This window comes from Cheilinus undulatus, linkage group 14, assembly GCF_018320785.1.
Source record: "Cheilinus undulatus linkage group 14, ASM1832078v1, whole genome shotgun sequence".
Lineage (NCBI taxonomy): Eukaryota > Metazoa > Chordata > Actinopteri > Labriformes > Labridae > Cheilinus > Cheilinus undulatus.
In genome coordinates, this window is record NC_054878.1 from 15,819,343 (window position 1) to 15,845,073 (window position 25,731).

Below are 25,731 nucleotides of genomic sequence, written 5' to 3' on the forward strand. Positions count from 1 at the left end.
GATGCATTTAACTGAACTGTTATGTTCAGGGCCTTGGGAATTTGAGTTGAGTTAATTTGAGTGTTCTTTTGGCTTCACGGTGTAATGGTAGCAAGGAATACTGATTAACCAGTGACTGGGCCTTCCAGAGCCAGGTGTCTCCGTACTACAATCACTTGAGACACACTCACTGCACTAAGGTGATCCCCGTTTCACCAATTGTGAGACTACTAGCAACAGTTGGTCAGGGCATTTGGTCAGTCACTTTAAAGAGGGTGAACATTTATGTATTCTCTTATTTTACATGATACATTTTATTGAATTAACATTACTTTGTAGAAATCTGTGTTCACTTTAATATTAAAGAGTTTTTAAGTTAAAAAGCCAAATTATATTGACCATGACTGAATCAATAAAGGGTAAAACATCCAAGGGGGTGAAAACGTTTTATAGGCGCTGTAGGTCCACATTTTTCTTTCTTTTTGAGTGGGCCTAGTCTGTCTGAACAGACATAAATTACTTGGACAAACTTGAAGTCAGAAGTTAGGTGAGAAGTGCATTGATTTAAGTTTTTTTTTTTCAACCATTTCTCTTTTTGCATTGTTTGAAATAAACATGTTTGAAAAAATAAAAAACTACTTTTCATGAAATTTCTGCAAACTTCAGTCGCGATTATTACACTTAAACTGACTTTCCTTACTACTAAACTGTCCTTGAAGGCTGGCTCTGTTTTTGCATAAATTACTAGTTAACTTTTCGGATCAAAGGTCTTTTATGAGTTATCGCTGGAATTTGCCCGGACGCTCAGTCAGTCAGAGGCAGGCGGACTGTGAGCCACTACTTCAGCACTCCTCATTTAACCCAGGTCTGCTTAAAAACACCAACACCAGCCAAACATGGACAACGTGTACGAGACAGTGGATGAGGTAAGTGCTAAAGAAGCTGGCAGTAGCCGCTCCAGCAGCCCGGACAGTGAGCCCAAGTATGAAAACACAGCTGAGGCCGAGGAGCACCTGTACAGCGAGGTGCAAGTGCACGCCTCCGCGGAGGAAGAGCGTGGCTCGCCGGACTACATGGACATCAGAGAGGAGGACAAACACAGCTCGTCTTCCTCCAGCGAGGATGAAGAGGAGAAAGCAGAGCAAGTTCAAGCTGAAGAGGTAGATGAAGTCAAAGCTGAGGAGGTAGAGGAGGTGAAAGCAGAGGAAGAGCCAGAGCCAGCGGTGGAGTTGGAAGTGAACGGCGAGGCACACGACGGATCCAGGCGCTGTTCGGCCTCTTCATCATCCTCTTCTTCCGCCGGAGACCCGTGTGACGACCCTCCGATTGAGGCAGAGGTCAAGGTGGAGGAATCTGTCGACTACAGCGTGAAAACCCTAGAAAATGTGACTCTGGATGACCCCAGCCAGCCTGAAATCACTCTGTTTGTCAAGGTAGGAGACACAAGGGCCGAAAGGTCAAGGCGCTATTTCTTTGCAGGGTTGACCCAGGGATAGCATCAAAAAGCTTTAGCTGCACCGTTCTGCTCTAGGTATGATAAAACTTCATTTAATTCACTGTTTTAACCTTCAGTAGGGAAATACTCAACGCAGTCAAGCAAAGGGGAACAGAGGAAGTCATGCTTAGAGAACCTTCTGTCTCTCACCTCTGTTTGCTTGGATAATAATACACTCAACATTATAATAAGCTACCACTTAATATAGTTTATACCAACCGAGATTATTTCTGTTAAACGGGGTAATAGCTTTGACAATAAGGTGATTCTGTGGATATATCTACGCCTAAAAGCGGACTAACAACTGCTCAAACCTCTGAGGTAATGATATCAAATGAGAATCAATGGCAGCACTAAATAGTAGCCTACTTACTAGGCTGTGTTTATGTGTGTGATTGTATGTGATTGAATCAGATTGCCCCCTCTTTATCTCTACAGATGATACAAAGTTTTATGACTTCCTTAAAGATTACATAATGCATGAAAAAACAGATAAAAATCAAAACATTAACACAAATATCCAAAGAAACTTAGAGATACAGACAAGAATAATCACAAATTTGTTCAAGAACTACTTTTATTTCAATTTCATTCAACCTCTGTCTTACCAAGACTATTCCAGTTGAGCTTTGAGTTTGATTTTTAATACTTGCCACATATATAAACTATATAATTTCCATTTTAACTGACTGATACCAAAATCTAGAAAGCTTAAAAAACTACATATATATTTAAAAAGATGTGTGTGTATGAGAGGAACGAATCCATTAAAAAATTGCAGATTCCTGCTGAAATGGCAGAACTGTACTGGCAACGTTTTAGTAGCAAGGTTGCTCATATTTTTTGATAGTTAAAAAAATTCTATCTTTGTTGCCAGCATGAAAACCAACAGCAATGTTTGAGGCAAAAGAGAAGAAGCGGTGTTTGTAGTGTCACATCCAGATGCTCTTTGGAAACTGGGTGTGATCTGTCCAGTTCATCCAGTGAAGGGGTGGTTCTATGAGTCAAAAAGGTTTAATCCAGAAATTATAAATGAAAAACTCAAACGGAAACAGTCTTTCAAATACATTTAAAGAATAGCCGACACATTTTTTGAAAATGTATTTTTCTGTGCGATATAAAGACATATTATTAAACCTGGCATATAAGCTGATTATCTATCAGTATCAAGACCATTTTTAAAATTCTGGGACTATGAAAAGCAATATTGTCAAATGAAAATCTCTTTTTTACAGAGCTATGGCCAGGACAGCTGCAGAGAGTTAAAACAAAGAACATACAACAGATCAATGACGAGGTGAAGTCAGATAATCCAGTGGCAGAGTCCAGCATTAAGGCATGTGTATGCACTGGTCAGTACGATCCTTTATACTGGGTTTGCTATACTCCTAACTACCAAAATGCTTAGGTTTAGAGTAATCCTGCACCTCAGATCAAGATAAGAGTGAGTAAAAACATTAAAAAGGCTTTTAAAAGAAGGAGCAAGTAAAAAAAAAAGATTACATACATGATGTGACCATGACCCTGTGACAGTTTTTTTTAAACAACAAAAATGGTTTAAGAAAAAAAAGTAAATCTAAACTGTATGAAGTCATCCATATCCAGTAAGGTTGTGAAAATGGTCATACATTTGCAATGCTATGTTTTTTATATCGTTACAATCTTTATATTAGGGATGCATAGTATTGTCAGTACGATAACGGTATCGGCAGATGAAAAAATTAGGCTGCATCAACAGACATTTGGCAGCTAAGGACTTGTTCTTTTTCACCCTTCCTTACACTTTAAAGTGTGTTAAGAACCAAATTTTTGTTCATTTTTGTTAATTTGTTCATCCTCAGACTCAAAATGTGTGTTTTAAGGACTGAATTTTGAGGTCTGAACTACATTTAAATATCGGTATCGATATCAGTAGCTAATCAGCTAAAATTATTTTGTATCAGCAGCATATCAGCATTTCAGATACCTGCAACAATCCAATAATGTGCATCCCTACTCTTTATATCATCGCTCATATCAGAAAGGACATTTATAAACATTTGTTTTATGAGTAGGGTTGTTCCGATTCTGATACCAGTATCAGAAATATCCGCTACTGCTTAACATGCAGGTGTTGGTATTGGCGAGTACACGAGTTTATGCAATGATCTGATACCGTGTTGTTTAGCTGTATATTTTGCTTTGTTTAGCCATGCTAAATGTTAGCACAATAAACCAGAAATTAATTCTTCTTCGCTGACAGAAAGCACTGCATGCACGGGCTACTGTTTTTATTGCAGCGAAGAAGAACCAAAGACCCTCTGCAGCAGCGAAGAATGGAGGCTACATGACAGTTTTTCTCTGAATGTGATCGTTAAAAATGTCCTCTAGATTGGTGAAGTCGTACATGACAACGAAGCGACAGCTTATCAAAAGTTAAATAACTTTTGAACCATAAATTGTTTCCTCTTACTTGTTTTTCCTCTTAAAGTTAGCCATTGTGGAAGCATTTTTAGCAAGCCTGGAACTCATGTGACTTTTGGGGACTTTAATGGTTCTATTTGTTGAGCCATGTTCTGAGTCAAATTTAGGTCTGAAATAATTTGCTAGTCTGCACAGTCAGTCCAGGAAGTTCACACTGGTTTTGAATCAGTTCTCAGTATCGAATGATACCCAACACCTTGGTATCGGAATCGGTATCAGGAACGGAAAAAAGGTATTGGAACATCCCTATGGGACACTTGAGTAAATTAAAAATGAGTCCAGCAAAAGTTCCAGAAACACTGTCTAATTTGCACAAAACAGGGCACCAGTATCCAATTGGATATGTCCATGTGCTGTTTGGAGGGAAATAAGATTAGACCATTCTAAGGCCCCTTGACTGACGGGGGTCTGAAAATGTTTGTTAAACGAAAGTTATTTTGTTCCACATATTGTTGGTCTGTCACCATGAAGGAAGACTTTTTTTCTTATATGACACTATTGCAACACAAAAGGCTCTTCAAGTGAATATTTATTTATTTTTAATTTATTGCATAATGGAGATGTGGTACAGAAGTTGCAGAGCTGTTATGGGGTGTGGTGGTGGGGCCAGATTTGTATTTTGACAAGCCCTTGTAGCGCCTATGTCCATGTGTCCCACGCACACAGAGGCGATGGTCCTCAAAACAGGTGGCCTGGGGAATTACCCAGCATTGGTACCTAAAACTTAAGTCAAACAAACTGTAAGAGTAAATCAGTATTAAAAAATGCACTTGAAGTTAGTGAATAACACTGATGTAGTTTTAAACAGAATGTAGGAATTCAAGTTCAAATTAAAATCTGCTAAAATGATAATAATTCTATTTCATATTTAAATAGATTTTACATAGATTCTGTTTAACTCAACACAGTTATGTATTCAGACACAGCTGCTCAAAATTCAGTTAATGAATATGACCTAGTTAATACAGAGGGTAGATCGTAAAGATCTGTTAATAAGCAGCGTTAATAATGGCAGAGTATTGTTGAATGCCATCGTTGCAGGGACTTTAATGTGAAGGTGGGCTGATGTAATTATTAACCTGTTGACTCTACCACCATCGAAACACGAGGTGAACTCTATGGCTGAGTGAATCCATCTGTGTGTTCTGCTGCTTGTCAGATAGAGCCACTCTGTGAGCTGTACTCTCACCTCACAGAGTCACACTGCTGATTGGGCAACAGAGATTTAGGCTGAATGAGCTCTGATTCAACTCACTGCAGGCCTTTTAATGAGTAATGACAGCAGCAGTCTGTAGCCTGTAAATATGACATTTATTTTTAATCAAAGAAGCAACAGTAACAGTAAAACAAACCGTAAAAAGGGAAAGTGGGTACCATCAGAAGGTACATAACTATCCCCTTATCTCTTTCCTCTTCTGTGGGACTTTAGTAGTTATATGCCACTCCAGTTGGATCTACTAATGTCATTTAGTTATAGGTTAAGCTTGAATTTTGAATATACTGGAGAAAGGGTTGCCAAACCTTGTTGAGATGTTGGAATTTTTTTTATCGTTAGAGACAGATTATCTCCAAATGCTTTTACCATAGTGTTAAGATGTTTTTTTCCCTTTGGTAAGCATGTAGGATACAATAGAAGTCCATGGCACCTCATGTTAGATCATTTTTTTGTTGTTTTCAGTTATCACAAATTTCAGGTAAACTCCTGCACACTTTCTAAATTGCACAAAAAAATATTGGCAATGTTTTAGTGTGAAATGTGCCTGTAAATGTTGATGCAATAATTGATACCTCTCCTATACACACCTGTGCCATTTAATAGATATAAACTTAGCATAAAAAGGAAATTTGTGTTTGGTAGATTATTTCTTTGTTGTAATGATGCTACCTGGCAGTAAATCTACCGTTGGAAAGCCTGTTTATTTCACTTTTAAATTGCACCACATTTGCAAGGAACATGCACTTGTGGGATGAGCAGCAGTGCTGAGTATGTTGGTTGCCCCCATGCAATTGGAGAAGGCTCTGCTCAAGAGATGCTCTCTGGGTTTGTCCAGCAGTGTGCTTTGACTTTCCAAGGAGTGCGTGGCTAGAAAACCCCTATATGGATAAATACATTTATGACAATGCGCACTGCATACCATAAAGAATTTTAAAAGCAATTAATCCATAGTAGCATGAATCTCAATATGAGGGTGCAACAGGCTTTATGTGATAAAGGAAGAGGCTTGGGTGGTGGAGGTTAAGCATAAAACAAGATAATGGAGATACAATTGCTGTGCCTCATTATGTTTTGTGCACAGTTTAACTATAGGCTTTGTTTTGTTTTGGAAATGGAACATATCCTCCCTTTCTTTGCAGAACAGCGTGCCCACCAAAACAGCTCTCACTTTAATTTAGGACTACTTAGCAGAGGGAGCAACATCATATACTCTGGTTAGTCTGAAAAGCGAGAGAGCTAAAGTAGCAAAAAAGGTAAAATGTCCTTGATCAAATGGGAACACTCTGATTTTGAGGAGTCAGACCTGGAACAATGCAATATAGAGTGCTGAACCTGTTGCAGAGTTGTGGCTTCCCCTCAAGGCAACACCAAAAATCATCTGAAATTCATGCACAGATGCAGATGTTGTAATATGGATAAGTAATCAAATTTAACCGTGATCTCCTGATTATTTTTGCCGTATCTGAGTGGTCCTACCACCTTATTGCCAAATCCAACAACAACTAAATAAGTCTTAAAGAAACCCACTGAGTTTATTATTATTCTTGCAGGTTATTTTTAACCATGTTCTCAATTACTCAAAGTACAAATGGACAAAAGCACAATTTCCCCATATGGAGATATACTATCTTCATGCCGTTATGATAAACCTGGACCATAGTTCACCACTGAACATATTTGGCCCCTTCCTCACATACCACCCCACCCTGCTTCCTATCCAACCTGCTAGTGGATTTCCCAACTGTTTAATCTTCAACAATCGCAATAACCATAAACTGAGCTGGGTTATAAAAGCAGGGAGGAGGGTTAGGAGATCAGCGGTCCGTGCTGAAAGACCGTGGCTCCTCCCCTGTGATAAAGCAGCGCACTATTACTACTATCACTGCTATCACCAAGAAGCATTTCACATTATGATCTTTTATAATCTTTGTAGACAGAGTGGATTATGGTGTTTAAGATAAATCGAACAAAATGCTCAAGTAATTACTATCAAAGTTTAAGAAGCCATATTATCAAATTAATGACTCAAAATAAAGTAATGACACATTTGGCAAGTGAATTCAGATTAAAGGGCAAGTTCCCCATATTGGCTCCATAAAGATACAAGGTGTCTGTTACTGTTTGATGTTTGAGTGAATCATTAGCTTCAGAAGTCAGTGATTGGAGCTGCTGTGTGTCTCAAGAGAACACTAAGGCCGACTTCTAAACCTTAAATGTTTTCATGATCATAAAGGATTTCAAAAGCCTTTGAAGAAAACAGATATTGCAACATAAATACTAAAGTGTGCATAGCTGTTTTACTACAAGCTGTATGTTTTTAACAAATACAGCGCCTAGCCTAGCAACTCTGTACAAAGGTTTAAGAAGTGCAATAATCTCTACATTCATAGTTAGTTAACACATTGTCACATAGTATCAATTTAACTTCTAGTAGAAAAGTGTATGATTGCTGTTTTTCATGCTTATTAAAGCAGTCAACCCAGTGGTAGCTTTATTCTGAGCTTAAAGAAACAAATAAAATTGGTATTTACCTTTTCATTAAACTCATAGCAATAAGCCAAACAAATCTTTTCCTTCAGAAATTACAGCCCTTTCCTCCAGCTAAGAAAGGATGCTATAAGCAAAGCAGAAACGTTTCTGTTGTTCATTCTACATTAACCTGTTCATTAACCTGACCTATTAAAATACAGACATTTTCACACATTTTCACTAGTTCAGATTGCTGTTGATACAATATGAATAAATCAAAAAACAAAACGGATAAAAAACTGTATTCATCAAGTTTCATGATCACATACAATAAATCAAGTTTTTTCCATATTGAAGAGATTTTACAAAACAATGAAGTTCATTTATTAATCTCCTCTTATGGGGTTTGAATTTTAAATATTTACATCTGAATAGGGATGCACCCATATCGGTGCTGATGCCAAGCCCAAGTGCTCATACTCGCACTCATGAAACATAACTGATACTGAACTCAGTATCATTTTACAGCATGGTGTTAACCACTCATTAGTGAAACAGGTAGGTATGAGTCATATCTGCACGTTGGCGATATAAATATAAAAATGAGGTTGATAAAAGTAGAGCATACTGCAAACCAAGGTTATAAATTTAACCAGTGACAGTATTGATACTGGTTCACCTCCCACCACTAATTTGACATTATCAACTAACTATTATAATTACAAAGACAAAATTAAGTTGAACTTAAAATGCAAAATAATGTCATATGAATAAAATGTGTGGGCAGGAAATGTATTCGTTTTATTCATCGGAAACTCATCAGCGATTAAAAAAAACAAAAACAATCCTAGATGTAAAGTCTTCCTTTTTAATGATGATGTAGAGCAGGTATGTTTTAATTAAAAAAGTGACCGTGTTAACCGCTGACTTTTCAGCTGAAAGTGTCAGCGGTTGTCATAGTTACAACATTGTTAAAACACGGAACATTTTCTGTTAAGCTTGATATATGTTAAGAAGATGTGAATTTAATGAAAAACAAAACAGAGTTTAAGTATTTGATATCTGTTATTAACTCTGAAGCATCTCATGTGTAGTCACTAGTTAACATGGTCACTGATTAAACTGTAACACTGGTCTTATATGTGAAAAGATAAAGACCCTGTTATTTTTGTTGTCTGTGCTGGTCAGCAGGTGTGGCTGATGTTTCGCTTATTTTAACACTGGGTGAATATGTTTGTTAACCGTTCCTGAAGTATGCATTACTTTAATTTAGCACTCAGCATGAATGTCGAATCATTCTCCCTTTTTACTACTTGATTATAGAAACCATGGTGAGTCATATAACTTTATTTTGGGAAAACAGGAGGAACTCACAGCTCCACAGATAGTGCAGGCAATATGCCAGACACAGCATTGTAAACAATACCAACACTAAGAGCTGGTGCTGCTAATGCTAACAGCGCAATTTGTGCATTGGTGCATGGAAGAAATACCAGCAGCAGTTTTGCTGTGCTGTCTGCTGTTGAAAATGCACTGAGGATGTAATAAAATATGTTTAAAAATATATTATTGGAAATTTTAAATCAGTTTATAATTGTAGAAATTCATGCTTATGATTCTGACATGAATTGATTTTTTTTCTGGCACCTCTAGTATCAATACAAATCCTGAAATCTGAATAAAAATGTACAAACTGGCTGTTCGATGTAGACTTAAATTTACTTAACAGTCAGGAGATCAAATGTACCATCACAAGCTGTAAGTCTTACAAGTCTTTACCAGCTAAAGATCCTATAAATTATGAAGAGAGCTGTGTTAAAATGCAGCTACACCAGTTTAGCCTGAGGTTTTCTTCTTATAGTTGAAGCACTATCAAATCAGATCCAAATCTTTAATGACTTCATCCTCAGCTTATTCTCACATATTGTTTCCATGATGTAGGGCTGTGAATCCTTTTAAAACTGTACAATAAAACTCACCAAAACCTAAAATAGCTCATTCAGAAACTCTACAACATTCCTCATAAACATGGATAATGAGCTCTCTCTTCTATAGTGGCTCAGTAATTAGTGTGTGCTGCATGTTGTTACATCAGCCAGGAGAGGGGGCTGCTCTATAAATAGAAACAGATTAAAAAATTACCCCTAGCTGCCTCATCTCTCCCCCCTTTTTCTGACTTTAAAATCGTTGATGATACTTTGTCTCCCTAGAAAATGAATCAAAAAGTATGTCAATGTCTAAAGTGTGTGCTGATGAATATTGTATTAGTCAGGGCAGTTTTTTTGCTGCCCTACATAGGTCCCTTTTCTACAAGTGAAGTCATTTCCTGCTTAAAACCAAAGCCAGGCATCAATAATTCACAGAAGAATCTTCTCCAGGTGTCCCAGTAGTGATCAAATATAACCTGACAGAGTCAAACATGTGAGCATGGATTAAAAATGGATGCCTCTGCTCAGACTCTCAAAAAGTGACAGATGTATCTCCAATATATTTTGACGGTTTCTGATATCAGGGAATTACCTGAGGGCAGAGATATTTTTGACTGTTTTTGATGCATCTAGAAACTAGAGCTACTGCCTGGTGGTTATATGGATCTGTGAAGTATTCAGCTGCTGAACCTGAGGTACAGTGGTGGGTCAAAAGAGGAGCAAGAAGAGCTGAAATCTGATTTGTTGAAATCTTTTAAGCATGATCTAAACATGGGGCCCACTGACCGTAGACCATCAGAATGAAGCTGGTTCATCTTTAGATAAGGGGGGATATTTCTGCAAAGTTTGAAGAAATTTCCAGCGAGTGCACTTGGCATTTTGTATTCACAAATTAGGGATGGACTCAGTGCCCATTGACATTGAACCTTCAACCAGCAAATTCTAAACAGTTCATCCTTAAGTCAGAGAGGACATATGTAGAAAGTTTCAAGAATATCCCTTTTAGTTACCTGGAGATATTGCCTTTGAAAGCAAGGGATTAACATGTTGCCCAATGATCTTTGAGAGCTCCAAATCTGATCAGTTTATCTTTGAGTCAGTGAATATTCAGGCAAAGTTCAAGAAAAATCTCTTGAAGTTTTCTTGAGATAAATCCTTCTCAATCAAGGGGTGAACATGAGGCTCATTCAACCTGACCTCTGATTTCCAAAATCTAATCAGTTCATCCTTGGGTTAGAGTAGACATTGATGCAAAGTTTGAAAACTACCTGAGAGTGCATTTGACATTTTGTATTCACAAGTAAGGAATGGACACAAGGCCCATTGATACTGAACCTTCACCTTCAACCAGCAAATTCTAATCAGTTCACCCTGTAGTCAGATTGGATATATGTGCAGAGTTTCAAGAAAATCCTTTTCAGTTTTCAGGAGATATGCTTTCAAAAGCAAGAGATCATTGTGAGGCCAGATAATAGGCTTAATTCTAAGCAGTTCATTTTGAGTCAGGGTGTTTAATCAAGCAAAATTTGAAGAAAATCCCTTTAAGTTTTCTTGAAATAAATTCAGCTTAATTGAAGGGAACATGAGGCTCATTTAACTTGACCTTTGACTTACAAAATCTGCCAAATTCTTTCTTTGTAAGAGTTGGCATTACTGCAAAGTTTGAAGAAATTCCCTCAAAGAATTCTTGAAATTTTTAATCACAAGCAAGGGATGAACATAAGGTCCATTAACATTAAACCAAAGTTCGAAGAAAGTCACACAAAGTGTTCTGGAGATGATATGTTCACAAGCAAGGGATGAACACAAGGCCCTGTCTACTTGAAATTCACCCTCAAAAACCTGAAAGGTTGAGCTTGAGACAGAGTGGACAAATATGCAAAGTTTGAAGTTTTATCTTTGACCTCCAACATCTATAACAGAGCTAACCTGACATGTCAGATTGACTGTTTCATATATCCATTGCATGGATATATTTCACATTCATCTGGGAAACCTCCCATTCAAAGCGTATGGAAGGACAGGACTTCTCAAAAAATTCTCAGAAGGTGATTGGGCGAATGTCCTGTCTGTTACAGTCATTGCAAGCCAATCAGAGTGACAATGCAAACTGAAGTAGTAGGCATGAGCACCTTTGGTAGTAACCTGAGCTCGACAGACATGTGCTGCCACTGTAGGGTTGGGTATCCTTTTCTATTTTTTTTTTTTTAGTGATAACAGTACTAATTCAATGCTTTTTTATGTAGTGCCGGTGCCTAAATGTCTGAATCTTCTGATACTTTTGCCAGAAAAATAAGTATGGTTAAAGTCAGCAGGAAAAAAAAAGCTGTCTGGGTATCATAAATGATTCGCAGTAGTATCTTTATAAGGTGCCAGTTGAACATGGTAGGAAAACAAAACCTGTGTAACTGAACACATAAATCACACAAAATCCATAATGTATTTTTTGCCTTTTATTTGGGGTGGCATTGGGGTGGTGTGGTATCAAAATTAAGAATTGGTGTTTGTGTTGTAATTCGATCCAGTGGGTCCAATATGTACTGGTACCATGTAAATACTGGATTTCAATACTCATCCCTTTGCCACAGTTAATGAATGATGGAGCTTGTTGTTAGATAAAACTCATGCCAAGGCCAGTCAGGAGAAGTGTAAAAACATCTTTTCTGCAAAGAGAAGCTTTCAGTGTGGCTCTTTGCTCGTGTTTTAATAAAGAAATGTGGCCCAGTTCTGTTTGACTACCATCGTACTATAGCTACATCTGAGCCACTCACTATACCAGCAGCAGCCATTGTATATACTGACCTACAGAGCAACTAAACCCCACCCTTAACTATTGTTTACCCATGCCAAAGCAGCTTGGGGGAAGAGCAAAATCATCTTTTTTGTTTTGAAGCACTTTCTGTTCTGTTCATTGCTCTGTTTAAAAAGAGAAATGTGGCCCGGTTCTGATAAAACTACCGTTATTCTATTGCTACATCTGTGCTTATTGCTATATCCGAGGCGGCCATTACTATCAGCTTCCAGAACGACTGAAGTCCACCTGTAGCTACTGTCTCGTTCTCCCCAAATGACGCTGATTGGTCAGGCCCGTTTTCAGAGCTAGCACAATTGTTCAAGATTGGAGCTTTGCAAGATGGATTTAAATGATGAGAGACATGGACTCTAGCCAGTCCATCTGCTTTTCAGGGTTATGACAGTGCTAAAGTTGAAGAAAATCACCTAAAGTCTTCTTGAGGTATTGCTTTTACAAGTATAGCCTGAATGGAGGGACAGATGTAAGGACAGACAGCCTGGAAACATTAAGCCTCTGACTTTGACTATTGTTGACATGGAGGCTTAAAAATTCTCTTTCACCTCATCAGGCTAAAGGAAACGATATAAACAAGAAACTGAGTTGACGGTTTGAAGAGAGCTGAGACAGATGAGAGTGGAGTGATGTGTGTCAGAGGGAGGAGAGGGATGCAGCTCCTCCCCCTGCTACAGACTGACTGACACCTGTTTTCTGCTGTGTGTCAGTGAGAGCTCACTCTGCTCTCCATCTGTGTCCAAATCAGAGCACGGGGCTGTCTGCCTGCCACCTGGACCGACCCTCAGACTCACCTGCAGGGCACAGATAAGGGAGAAGAAAACCCTTTACGGGACCAAAGAGGTGGATCCAGGGACTAGACACTGAAACAGCTTCTTTATATGAGTGGAGAGGATTATCTCAAAGAAGACATTAGAGTTTTTACATCTTCTTTTGGAGGATGTAAACCTCCAAGATCGAAAACGGAGTTGATTTGGGAAAAAAGGATCAAGTTGACAGCCAGAACAAGGCATTATGTCCACTAACAGTCAAGACAGAGACCCTGAAATTGAACTTTTTGTCAAGGTAAGATGGAGACAGAACTGTGGTGACAGTATTTCCTATTAAAAGTAAGTTTTTAAAGAATATAAAGCGCATACAAATGTGTTTTAGTGTAACACTGGAGTGTGCTGTGGAAAGCTGTTGTAACTCAATAGCAGAGGTAGTGTTACAGCAGCACTGGCACACTATGCTCTGTGTTGACCTGGGCTTGTTGTGACAGTGATACTAAAGCTGCTGAGAGGCTGACATTAGGGCAGCACTACCACACATTAAAAGGACTTATCCATACAATTCTGCAGTGCATGATGGGATAACTTTTTTTTTTTTTTTTTTACTTAGTCCATTAAATCTGCTTTTCATGTGCTCTTTTGTAATTATCAATAGATGCTCCATAAAATCACTTGAAATGGCTAAAAATGATCAGTCCCAGTGAATACAGCAGTGTTGTTTTGTTCATCGTGCACTCAAGGCCCTCTGGGGAATGTTTGAGGCATGATTCTACCTGAGGCAGGTGAGATGAAGCAGGTGGAAGGGCTCATTTACCTTTGTAGCAACCCAATTAGCTGCTGTAGCTGCTTTCAGTCAGTCGCTCTACTAGGAAACAAGTCAGCTAGGTAACCCAAAGTTCACTAACACATGGTGTAGGTCATCACCTCTTTAAAGCTGTACCATGCACATCATTATTTTCCCCCTTTAATACATGAAAATGTTATTTATCAAGAGCAGTATTACTGGAGATGCATCATGTTGTTTTATCTTGAATGTGGAAATGTTTTTACAATATGCCAGTCTTTTAAGATCTATTTTGGGGCTTTTTTGCCTTTATTAGAGAGGTTTAGAGCTGGATGAAAGAGTGGGGAATGACGTGCAGTTAAAGAGCCACATTCCAGACTTGAACCCAGTCTGCCTGCATATGGGGCCACTAGGCAATCTGTGCCTGGTTTAACTGTGTTTTAACCCAGAGCCAGTCTGCTGCACAGACACTCAAAATTGAGAACTGCCATCTGAGATGTGACCTACATGGACAGTGAGGTATCCCACATGGCCGTGGATCTTTTTATAAACTTGGCCTTGCACAAAATTTAGTTTGTCAGTGAGTGCAACCTCTTAAATATGGCGTGACACCAGCTGTTTGTGTTATTGTTGCCTTGTGTTGAATGCACAGCCAACTCTCGCTCCTTTAAATGCACTCAGGAAGAGAAAAGTACCAGGGTATCAGTAATTAGTATGAAGACATTAACTTTAAATGTGCAGCAGGGCCTTACGATGATGTAGCCCTTGCAGGAGTCTTAGAGGTCTTTCTTGCAAGCAAGGACTTGGTGAATATGCTTGGTTAAAAAACAAGATCAATCGAAATATGGATGTGTAAAATTTACCCAATGGCAAATACTCTTGAAAATATTTTTTCATCACTTCTTTCAGTGTAAGACTCTCACAATGCCAACATTTCCTCTCATGTTGGACCAGGAAAACAGGTGAGAGTTTGTTCAACAGGTCACATCCTTTGCCCAATAATATATCTTTTCTCTGAACCAGCTGTGAGATGTGCTAAATGCCAACATGAAATTAATGACATAACTGATACATAATTTTAACTGATTAATGTTCAAACCGACATTGAGGGCAGTGGTTTGGCCCAGTTGATAGAGCAGGCGCTTCTCAGTCCCTGTGCTTTTGGTACTTGGTACTTCCTGTCTCTCTTCCTATCCAAATTAAGACAACAAAGCAACCCCCAAAAATGTATATTTAACCCACAGTATTTACCTTTATTTAATGGCCGAAGTTTGTTGGAAGGGCAGATATAGGCCGATGCCTGCGTTAAACCAGTCTGTGCCTCCCTGCATTAAAGTGTGGGATATCAGGAGGGGTGCAAATAGTTTAGTGGTCAGGTTGCGCCCCATATACAGAGGCTAGTGTGCGACCCAGACTCAAACCAAACCTGTGGCTCCCTTTCTGTATGTATTTTCACACTCACTCCATCCAATTTCCTTCTCTAATATCCTATGAAAAGGAAATCAAAAGTGGTTATGTATGGCTGTTGTCCTCAAGGCAGGTAGTCAAGGGTTTCAATCTGACCTGTGGTTACTTTCCCTCATGTAATTCCCAACCCTTTCGGCATCTTCATGAGATCTTTCTCTCAGTTCTACATGTTATGGAGACATCTTTAATTCACTCATCAACTTTGAACACTCTTTTCTTCTCTTTAAAGTAAAGATTCACCATTAAGGCACCAGCACTGTTTAAAAAGTGTTGATTTAGCACAGGTATCAGAAGAAACCCAAACAATACAGAACCCTAGTTGTACTGTAGGTCTGAAAGACTGAGGGTTTTTTCAGGCTTGACCAATAAAAACACCTTTACATATTGTGATTCTGCAATTGAACCATACCAAATACATTACATTTGCATAAAATCAGCAACAGTGATGAGTCTTTTCCCACTTGGTTAGCTCACTTTGTTAGCACAGCCCTAATCAACCCCTTATCCAAATGCACACATCGTTTTGTTCTGCTGGCTCCAACGTACTCCTTGCCAACTGACTCCTCTTCGTTACGCCTCTGTTACTACCTCCAATGGTGGAGCAGGGGTGGTACCACCACCTCTGTGTCTTACATTTTGCAGGCAAGCTCAACAGGGCTGTTAATACTCAGGCAATATGGCTATACATAAGCCACAACAAGGATAAGGATGTTACTGCTTCTTATGAGTCCTTCAACCTTTCAAGTGCATTGACTAAGTAGAGATTACACTGTAAAACACCTACTGGTATCTTGCCTTCATTATTGATTAAAGTAGCTTAGAAATAACACTAGCAGCAATTAAAAGAAACTCTTACTCTAATTTTGTGAACTGGCATGCCTCGTTTCAGCATAATGTTTTTTTTTTTAAATATGGTAATTTTTTGGATATTTCAGCCTGGAAAAGTGTAATTCAGTAAAGTTTTTAAATGCATCTCACAAAGTATATTAGAAAGGAAGTCCTTAGACTAGATAATGCAGTTAGAAGTTCATAAAATGTGACATATCTGACCCTATATTGAAGAAAAAGTTTTTGAATATGATATAATGTCATATAGAGGAGTACTGATCAATGATAAATACCATTGAATCACTAAAATCTAAAATGTTAGGAATCATTTTGTGTCCTGACTTGTTAAATCTAAATATAAACCAGACTGAGGTCTAGTATACATGCATGTAACAGATCATATGAGGTAACATTGCCTCCATTGGACCCCTCTCATCCTCACATCACTCAGCAGCTCACTCCTTGTGCCCACAGGCCCCACTCTGTGTGTGTGTGTGTGAGACAGCTTTTGTCCTCCATATTCTAGATGTTGATTGGCTATTATGATGAGCCTCTGTGTGTATTGTGTTACAGCCGTGCCGCTGAGCCGGGCCACAACAATGCACAGACAGAAGCATCACATGCTCCCGGCAGCATCAATGGCTGGAGCTCATACAGTTGGCTCAGCTACTTTTAGACTGACGGCTCTGTTTTCTGGTCTTTGCTGGGAGCAGTGAACTGTGGGAAACGTGGACTGACTGCAAAAATAATTCACTTTTGTCACATATTTTTTCTTTTGACTTTGTCACTATTTTTTCCTCTAAATGAATTATTTAATGTTTTCAGTTCTGTCTGTGTGCAGCAACGATGGCATTTTACATAACAAACACCCTCTACTGTTATTTGACCGTTTAATAAAAAGTGTGATAAGCCAAATTAAATCTACGGAGTTAAATCCTTACTGACCCTGAAGTCATTACCCTTACTACCCCGTGTGTAGCAGACCTCAGTGTGACTGTCGGCCTGCAGGTCTGACCCTGAACTCTTTGTTCAGCTGGTCAGTGAACCAGCTGATGGAGTCCCTAATCTATAATTCAGCCAGACCAGAGGCTCAGGTGTCACAGCTGATGATCTGCTGTGAGTGCGTACATGCCGACACATGAGCTCACTGGATGTGCACAAGGGTCCAACAGACAGGAAGTGAATTAAGCAGGAGTGATCACAAAGGGAGGGGAATTTATAACTCTTATGTGTGTATTTTCAGTGTTAAAAAGAAGTAATCTACATTTAATAAAACTGTTAAACTGTGTTTGAAATACACTTTACAAAAGCTTTGCAGGTTAAATATTTTGCTTCTCATCTGTGAAGAAAATTGTAGCTTATTAAAAATGTGCTTAACTTGCAGTTTTGTTACTTAAAAAGATAAATATCTGGGATTGTTTTGTGTTGGACGTACGCTGCAGATTGTTAGTTCTCCTCAAATGATATTTTCCCGTAGTTACAAGAGTTTTGAAGCAAAATTTTAAATTTCTAAAACTTATTTTATAATAGTGCTGGGTGATAAATTGAGGTTCAGTTATGAGTTTCAACCCCCACAATCATGAAAACAAGACAACTGGGATAAAAAACAATTACTCTTCTGTATGCTATCTCACTTTGTTTTTAAAAATTGTTTCTTATTTTCTTTTTTTTATTTCGTCAGCTTTTAAATTTGTATTTTCATTGATTTTGAAGGTGTTCAGAATTTTTAAGTGGTAAGAGTGTGAAAATTGGATAAATGGATATAATGCAGAAAGAATAAAATCACTGACTGTGAAATAATCCTGATTTTATCAATCAGAATATTCGTAATTAGGGTTTTTTGCTGTAACTGAGAAGCCCTTGTTTAGGGTCAGTTTATCATTGATATTATTGATTGGTAATAGATTGGTATGTGTTAGGGATGCACAATATTAATGCCATGATTTTTTTATCGGCAGATATGAAAGTTTTTACCAATATTTACAACTGATATTTTAGCTATAATAATCTGCCTGTATCAGCTGTAAATATTGGCCATATAAACAAATAAATAAGTGAAGTTTTAGGCTGGACCAGTAGACTTGTGTCAGCTGAGGCGTTGTCTTTCATCATCATTGTTTAAACTTTAATGTGTCTTAAGGACTGAGGTTTAAGGTCTGATCTAAATTTAAATATTTGTATCAATTCGTTATCAGCTGTTCATATCTTTGCACTTTGTAACGTCTGTTTGAAAAATGCTTTATTATTGTTATTGTTATCATTATTATTAATATTATTATTATTGTTATTATCTTAGTAGCACTTTTTCGTTGCTTTTAAGCCACTCTTTTTCACATGAAACTATATTTTTTTCATGTGCAAGTAGATAAAGGACTGATTGTTGTTGATTTGTTCATCCTCAAACTTTAAATTGTGTGTTTTAAGTGTGGAAGTTTTATGTCTGAACTACATTTAAATATCAGTTTTGTTAAAATTACTATGTAAATATCGGCATATCTAATATCTGCAAACTCCTGCATCCCTGAGGGAATATTTTGTGACCAAAGACTTTCCCAGCAGCAGAGTGGGATCCTCTCTCCTCATAACCGTATTTGATACCTGGATTGAGAAATGGAAAAACCCTTCAAGCAATCAGGAGCACAGCGTGTGCTTTATCAGGAAGGCTGAACAATATATTATTATATATATCGTGGAGTTACTAAGACTGAACAACTTTGAAAAAATATCTAATAGTGGTTATTTTGACTCATTGTTAATTGGATAGTAACTGTTGTATTGAGATTGTTCTAGAAAAAATGACCTTGAATGTTTGCATGATGTGTGGAGCACCCTCTTGCGATATGAAAATTGCAGTAGGACATATCAGGATTTAATCCAAAATTTGAATTAACTGCCTAACCCTGTTTAACAGTCTATTTGACAGAGATTTATGCAGTATTGTAAGATCAGAACCCAAAGAGAAGTTTCAGATGCAACTAAACTGTTTTAAATGTGCATAAAAAAACTCAGCCGTAGGTCTGTAAAGCTTGTTACTCCAGATTCTGTTTGGGTGAGGCAGTGGCTCCTGACCTGAGGTCAGTGAGGCCAGCAATCATAGAAAAGGGAGGGAGGCAGGCTGCTCTAAAGTTGTTAAAACTGTTTTCAGCATAATAACTAAAATTTTGATCCTGGATTCCCAGATGTTTTTTTAAAGATCTTGGTTTTTAGGTAAAACTTGTCAAAAACACATGTTCTCACTCAAAAATATTTAACTGGATTGATTGAAATCAGCCCTGTTTCGTCTGGTGGGGTTGGGGGGGCTTTAAAGGAAACGGTTGAGAACCAAGGACTCAAGGTCTACAACTTAGCACACATGTCTGTGTTCACTCATGCAGTTCTCGTTTTTCCAAATCTTCATCAAGAGGGCGACTGGACTTGATTGAGGTTCTTGAAGATATTTTGCCTTTCTTCCAAACTGCTTCTTCAGGCCTGAACAGTAAAACTGAAGAAGCCTTTTGGAGAAAAAAAAAAAGTGCAAAATATCTTAAAGAACCAAGTCCAGTTGCCCCATTGATGAAGATTTGGATAACTTGTGCTTAATTTGATGATTATTATCTTGACTGAATATTTGGTCAACCACCACAAAAAGACTAGAATTATCTACAGCACATGATCAAATGATACTTACCTCGCCACAAACTTCCACTCATTTATCTACTTTGATCTTTATTGAAGAAAAGCAGCAAAGTCTCACATTTGTAATGGTGAAGCCATCAAATATTTGTTACTTTTCCCTCAGGTATAACTTTAAGAAAATAGCAACTGACGATTTCACTCTAGCTGGTGCTGTTGTTCATCAACAGAATGCTAGTCTGTTTAGATTATATAAATACAAAGCAGTTTTTATCACTCTGATGATTTATGTGCCGTTTGCAGGCTGGTAATGATGGAGAAAGCATCGGTAACTGCCCCTTCTCTCAGCGTATCTTCATGATCCTGTGGCTTAAAGGAGTGGTGTTTAACGTCACAACCGTCGACCTCAAAAGGTAGAAACAAAAACAGTAGCTTTCAGTATAAAAAACACCTCAGTGAACTTCCTCCTGACCTGCTGCTCTCTCTTCAAAGAAAACCAGCTGATCTGCACAACCTGGCCCCGGGGACACACCCTCCTTTCCTGACCTACAACGGAGAAGTCAAGACCGATATCAACAAGATCGAGGAGTTCCTGGAGGAAACGCTCTCTCCTCCAAAGTAAATATTTTGGAAGCTTTCCAACACAGTAACAGATTATATCAGACACGATCCTTCGGCTCCGTCTATCTATTTAGTTGAGAGGAAATGGTTCAATAAAAGTAGATGTGTGCTGATAATAGATTAAACTTTTATTGTTTATGGTTGTTGATGACTTTTTGTGAATGAGTCTCAGATTATAAAGCCCTGACAACAGCCGTGGCTTGTTTTGTAACTTCAGAAAAATCATGACAGGTTTTTTTCTCTTATATTCACTCTCTAAAAGTAAAAAAAAAACTTTATGCTTGAGTATTTACAGAGAAAAATGTCAGATTAACTAAATCAGTCTTTTATTGCGTGCAAAGTTTTTAACATTATAAATGGACCTCAGTGTGAGAGAGCTTAAAGGGGCCTATGGCCAACTCTGTGAGCATGTAACATGTTTTCAGTCTGAGCCGAGCTCCAGTCCAGGTGTTAATGCTATCCAGATGCTTTTTTCTCTGACTGCAACCCTCCCCTCCTCCTTCGCCTGCTCAGGTATCCCAAACTGGCCGCCAAGCAGAGAGAGTCGAACACAGCTGGAAACGACATCTTCGCCAAGTTCTCAGCCTACATCAAGAACACCAAACCAGAGGCCAACGCCGGTGGGCTGCTCATTTTTGTGACATTTTCACTCACACACTCACAGAACTAGATGAAAAAGCCTGTGTTGTATTCCTCCGCTAGGCTGTAGCAGAGTCCAGTGTTTGAGGCTGCCTTTTATCCATGTATACTGCTGTGCTGCCCCCTAGAGGTTATAAAAGGAATAGACCACTTTAATGTTACAGTTCTATATCCATGTCTCTGTTTGTCTTCATTTTTAGTCCTGGAGAAAGGTTTGACCAAAGCTCTGAGTAAGCTGGATGACTACCTGAACACCCCAGTGACTGATGAGATCGACGCAGACAGCATGGAGGAGGAGAAGGGATCAAACCGGCTCTTCCTGGATGGAAATGACCTGACTCTGGCTGACTGCAACCTGCTGCCTAAACTGCACATAGTCAAGGTAAAGAGACTACCTGAGGGAAAGATTCATTAATGTTAACTGATTAAATCAAGAACTATGCAAAGTCCTCTTTTTCAGGCTCTTTAAAGTTTGAAAAAATATTATTTTTTGGGGACATTTTTGCTCTCAGTGAGTAAAAACGGGTGATGTTGGGGGGATAATGGGAATTAAATGAAGCAAAGATCCTAGGTGTAAATGAGAGTAAGCTTATTATAATTATGCAGTCTTATGTTAATTACGTTACCCATCAAAACAATCAAATTCATCATGATATGCAATCCTAAATAAGTTCTTACCATCTTCACAAACTTTAATTTTTTTCAGTTTTCTTAATGACAGACAACTTGTATACCTTGCCATGTTTCAACTGCTATGTTCTTGCAGTTTTTCTCAGAAGAGTCACGTTATCTTGCTCTGATGTGTCTTAACAGCTGCAGGCTTAGTCGTCCTGTCTTGATTGAGAGGATGACCAGGTGTGGGGCAACATATAAGCCCCCTCGTCCCTGTTGATAGTTTTATGGGCCCATTTCTAAATCTCGGTGGCTTCTTGGATTTATCGGACAGCAGAGGCATGGTCATCCTCTGAATCAAGACGGGATGACCAAACCTGCATAAGATCAGCTGATAAGACACATCACAGCAAAATCACGTGACTCTTCTTAGGAAGACTGCAGGAACTTAGCAGTCGAAACCTGTCTGTCAATAAGACAACAGAAGAAATCAACATGGTAATATTACCAATTTACATCGATTACAACCAGCTGGTTTATAAACAACAGCAAAAGAAGAGATTAAGCATCAAGTTTGCTTGTACAAGTGTAAACTAACAAGCATGCTCCACTGCACTGTCTGAGTCTGTTCCAGAGGGAGAAAGCTGATTGTGTCTGGGATCACATTAATTCTCCTAAAATAAATTAATAATTTGCCTATTCATAACCCACCTGGGAGTGAAGCCTAGGTAAAGTCTGTGTGTGGGAAACACTGAGTGTTCATTACCTTTGTGATATTCTTCATACAGACAGCAAACTGATCAGAGGGAGAAAAAAGACACCTGTGCGAATATTTCTGCAGCTCCTTCAGGTCTACCTGTGGTTAATAACACTCTCAGTACTAAACAAACCACCAGAGTCGGAATAAGAGTGGACTGAGACCTACCCTCTCAAGCAGTCTTGATCCTGTTTTTCAGTGGACAGCTTTCACACCAGCACAAACAAACCCAATAAACTTAGAAAAAGAACTCAAATTCTTTGCAACCAAAGCAAACAGGTTAGGTGTCAAAGCACCCTGAACTGGCAACCCAGAAACACTGAGCAGAATATAAGTTATCAAGTATGACATTACATATTTGGCTGCAGTTTGCAGCTCAGCGCACTTACTCTTTGCCAGATGACTATTTGAAGCACAAAACCATGGAAATTATTAAAGTACATGCCACACTGACTGTGTTTGCATCAGAAAGTACTGCAACCACCATATTGGCAGTGTTAGATCTGTGCTGTAAGCAAATACAAGGAGATGAGAAAACTGATTGACTTATTTGCATTGCCACTGACTGTTTATAGATCATTTAACTGTTCTGACTGTGATTGTGAAGCTATCAATCATCTGGGCCACTGTTTCTAATTATGTGGTACATCTGAAGGTAGAGGTAGTGGGTGGGATTGGGTGAGTGAGCTATTTTTGTTTGTAATATGTATTGTTTGTTTTGTACTTCTGTTTATGTTGTTTATGTTGTATCAGGATAGTCAAACAGGATTATTTCAGTCACGTTTCATTTTGTCTTCTCTCTTAGGTTGTCGCTAAGAAGTACCGCAACTACGAAATCCCCTCAAGCATGACGGGCGTGTGGCGGTATCTGAAGAACGCCTACACACGTGATGAATTCACCAACACTTGTGCTGCTGACTCTGAGATCGAGACCGCCTACAAAGACGTGGCGAAAAGGCTGGCCAAGTAACCCGCCAACTGACCCGAGCTCAAACCAGATAAACTTGTAACACAACACAAAAAAAACCCATTAGTTTCAGTAAACAAGTCTGACAGTCCTCTCTCCGCTGTCGTCTTCTGGGGCGTTTTCAGAAACCTTCAGGAATGTTTTTTCTGTCGTAGTCAGGTCACATGTTTAATTCAGCTTCTTGACAGCAGATTCAAACGTGATTGTGTCTGTCTATATTTATTCCTCATAACACAAAGCTCTCTTTCATTCTCCGGTCTGCATGGCCAAACGTTTAGTAGCTGCTGATGTCAGGGCAGTTCACTTTATTTATTCCTGAGCCCACAGAAGTCTAGTCTGCCTCCAGTGTTTATTAGACTCCTCGGAGACACCTCGATTCATCTGTGATTAATGACTTATGGTAATTGTTTGCTGAATATATGACTGTTTAAATCTGCAGACTCATTATGATTGTCATTCATTACTGTTGATGTTGCTGTAGTTGTTGTTTCTTTGAACTTCTGCATTTCTTTAGATTCACTCCTGCTTCTGAATGATTGATTTTAAGAATGATTGATTTTAAATTTAACCTCTTGGTAATGTGAGTTTTAAAGAACAAAATTTAGCTGGCAAAGGCATTAATAGCTGAGAAAAAAGTTTGTTTGGAAATTGTTTGCATCCATAAATCTGTTTTAAATTGCGATATTTTAACCTGATATCATGAAAAGCCTCAACTATGTGCCTTTATTTTGAAGAGTCATAAGTCCATGCCAACGCCACTGATGGATTCATTCTGAAAAATGTATTGCAGCCAGAGCCGAGCCATTTGTTCTGCCTCTAGCTATTAGTGTTCAGTGGAGGTATTGATTTTGTCTTGAGTTACACATGATATTATGAATGGAGAGAGTATTTATTTAGCAGCCCCAATCAGCCCTGATTAGGTAGAGCCATTAGCACTGCGATGAAAAGCGTCTTCCAGGCCAGGTCCACAATGGTCCGAAACCCTCACCCTCCAGCCCCTCATCAAAGAGACATTTCCTCCGCTCTGAAGAGTCCGTCAACATCCGCAGCCTAAAGTTCAAGTTCAAAAGTTTCATTGTCCATTGCGCGAGAGGAGGATGGAAATTTGTCTCGGGGCTTATCGTCTTTGGCGTGGTGTCAGGCTGCAACTTTAGCGAGACTTCCTTGCAGAACCATAAGGCTCTTGTGTGGTTTGGACAAACATGTGATATGAAATTGGAGCATGATGACTGAGAGCCTTGCTCATTGCAAAGCTCCACAAATAAAATAATATTTTCACAGATCGGCTTCTGCCTTTTCTTTCCTTTCTCTTGCTAGGTGATCAATCAACATTGATACTTTGGAGGTTGTCATGTAGAAGAGGCCGTATCGGTGACAGGAAAGGTGCTGCTGGAAGCTGGATCCTTAAAAGGGTTAAGTGTTCCTGACTGAGTTGATCAAATCCAGTGGTGCAGGTCTGTTTCTCCATCATAACAGAAAGAGAGAGAGAGAGAGAGAGGGAGGGAGAGAGAGTGATGACCGTTGACAGGCTTAAATAGAGGCTTCCATGCCAGGGATCAAACGCCATCCCTCTTCTCCACTCTCTCATTAAGACGGAAAACCCGAGCGCCGCCATCCGATCTGTCTCCATTTTTCCTCAAAGGAGTCTAACTTGAAAGATCTGCGCCTGTCGGATTTACAATGGTGGGCGAGCGGTGTTTACTGAGACGCGGCCTTGCCAGAAACAACAGTCAAAGAAAATAAATGGAGCCTGCCGAGTGTTTCCACAGGAGTAAGGAAATATGGAGCGAGACTTGTGCCTTGCTGTTTGGTAATTAGTACCTAAACATCCCTGTCCTTGGATCCCATTGCTCACATCCAACATTTCTGCAGGCTGGATAATATACAGTGGAGCATTAACGTCAAACACGTCTGGTCACGGGGCCTGGCACGCCACATTAATCTGTTATTACGCTCCCAGTGGATCAACCAGTTGCTGGCCTTGGCTGGGCCACCGTAGCACAGGGAGTCCATATAGGCTGACAGGGACTCACATACGGTGCACTTTTATAGCCAGCTTCAGTAAACCTTCTCAGCTCAGGCATAAATTGTCTAAATTGAGTCTTGCTCAGAGACCTGAGCTGATTAAAACAAACGGGTGTGTTTGACGTGTGAGGACCCACCAGGAACAGACCTGTGATCCAATTAAACAGCAGAGCCATAGTCAAAGAAATACAGCCATACAGAGCTCAGAGCTCCTCAGGCTGATGCTTACCTTACATACTGTACCCACGGGACAGACGTATGTTTCAGCCAGAGGCGAAACCCTGCACCAGCCA

At 39.0% G+C, this 25,731-nt stretch overlaps 1 protein-coding gene across 2 annotated transcripts; it reads left to right on the forward strand.

Moving 5' to 3' along the window:
• The first annotated feature begins 787 nt into the window (after positions 1–787).
• On the forward strand, positions 788–24,693 carry clic5b (chloride intracellular channel 5b). 2 transcript variants are annotated; one of them, XM_041806156.1, is made up of 6 exons: positions 788–1,412; positions 20,121–20,230; positions 20,310–20,435; positions 20,952–21,058; positions 21,278–21,459; positions 23,252–24,693. In XM_041806156.1, exons 1-6 carry the CDS (start codon positions 876–878, stop codon positions 23,414–23,416), a joined length of 1,227 nt encoding a protein of 408 aa, XP_041662090.1. In that variant the 5' UTR covers positions 788–875; the 3' UTR covers positions 23,417–24,693. The 2 variants fall into 2 exon arrangements, with proteins under 2 accessions (XP_041662090.1, XP_041662092.1); XM_041806158.1 differs by lacking the exon at positions 788–1,412 and adding an exon at positions 13,088–13,421.
• Positions 24,694–25,731: the final 1,038 nt, after the last annotated feature.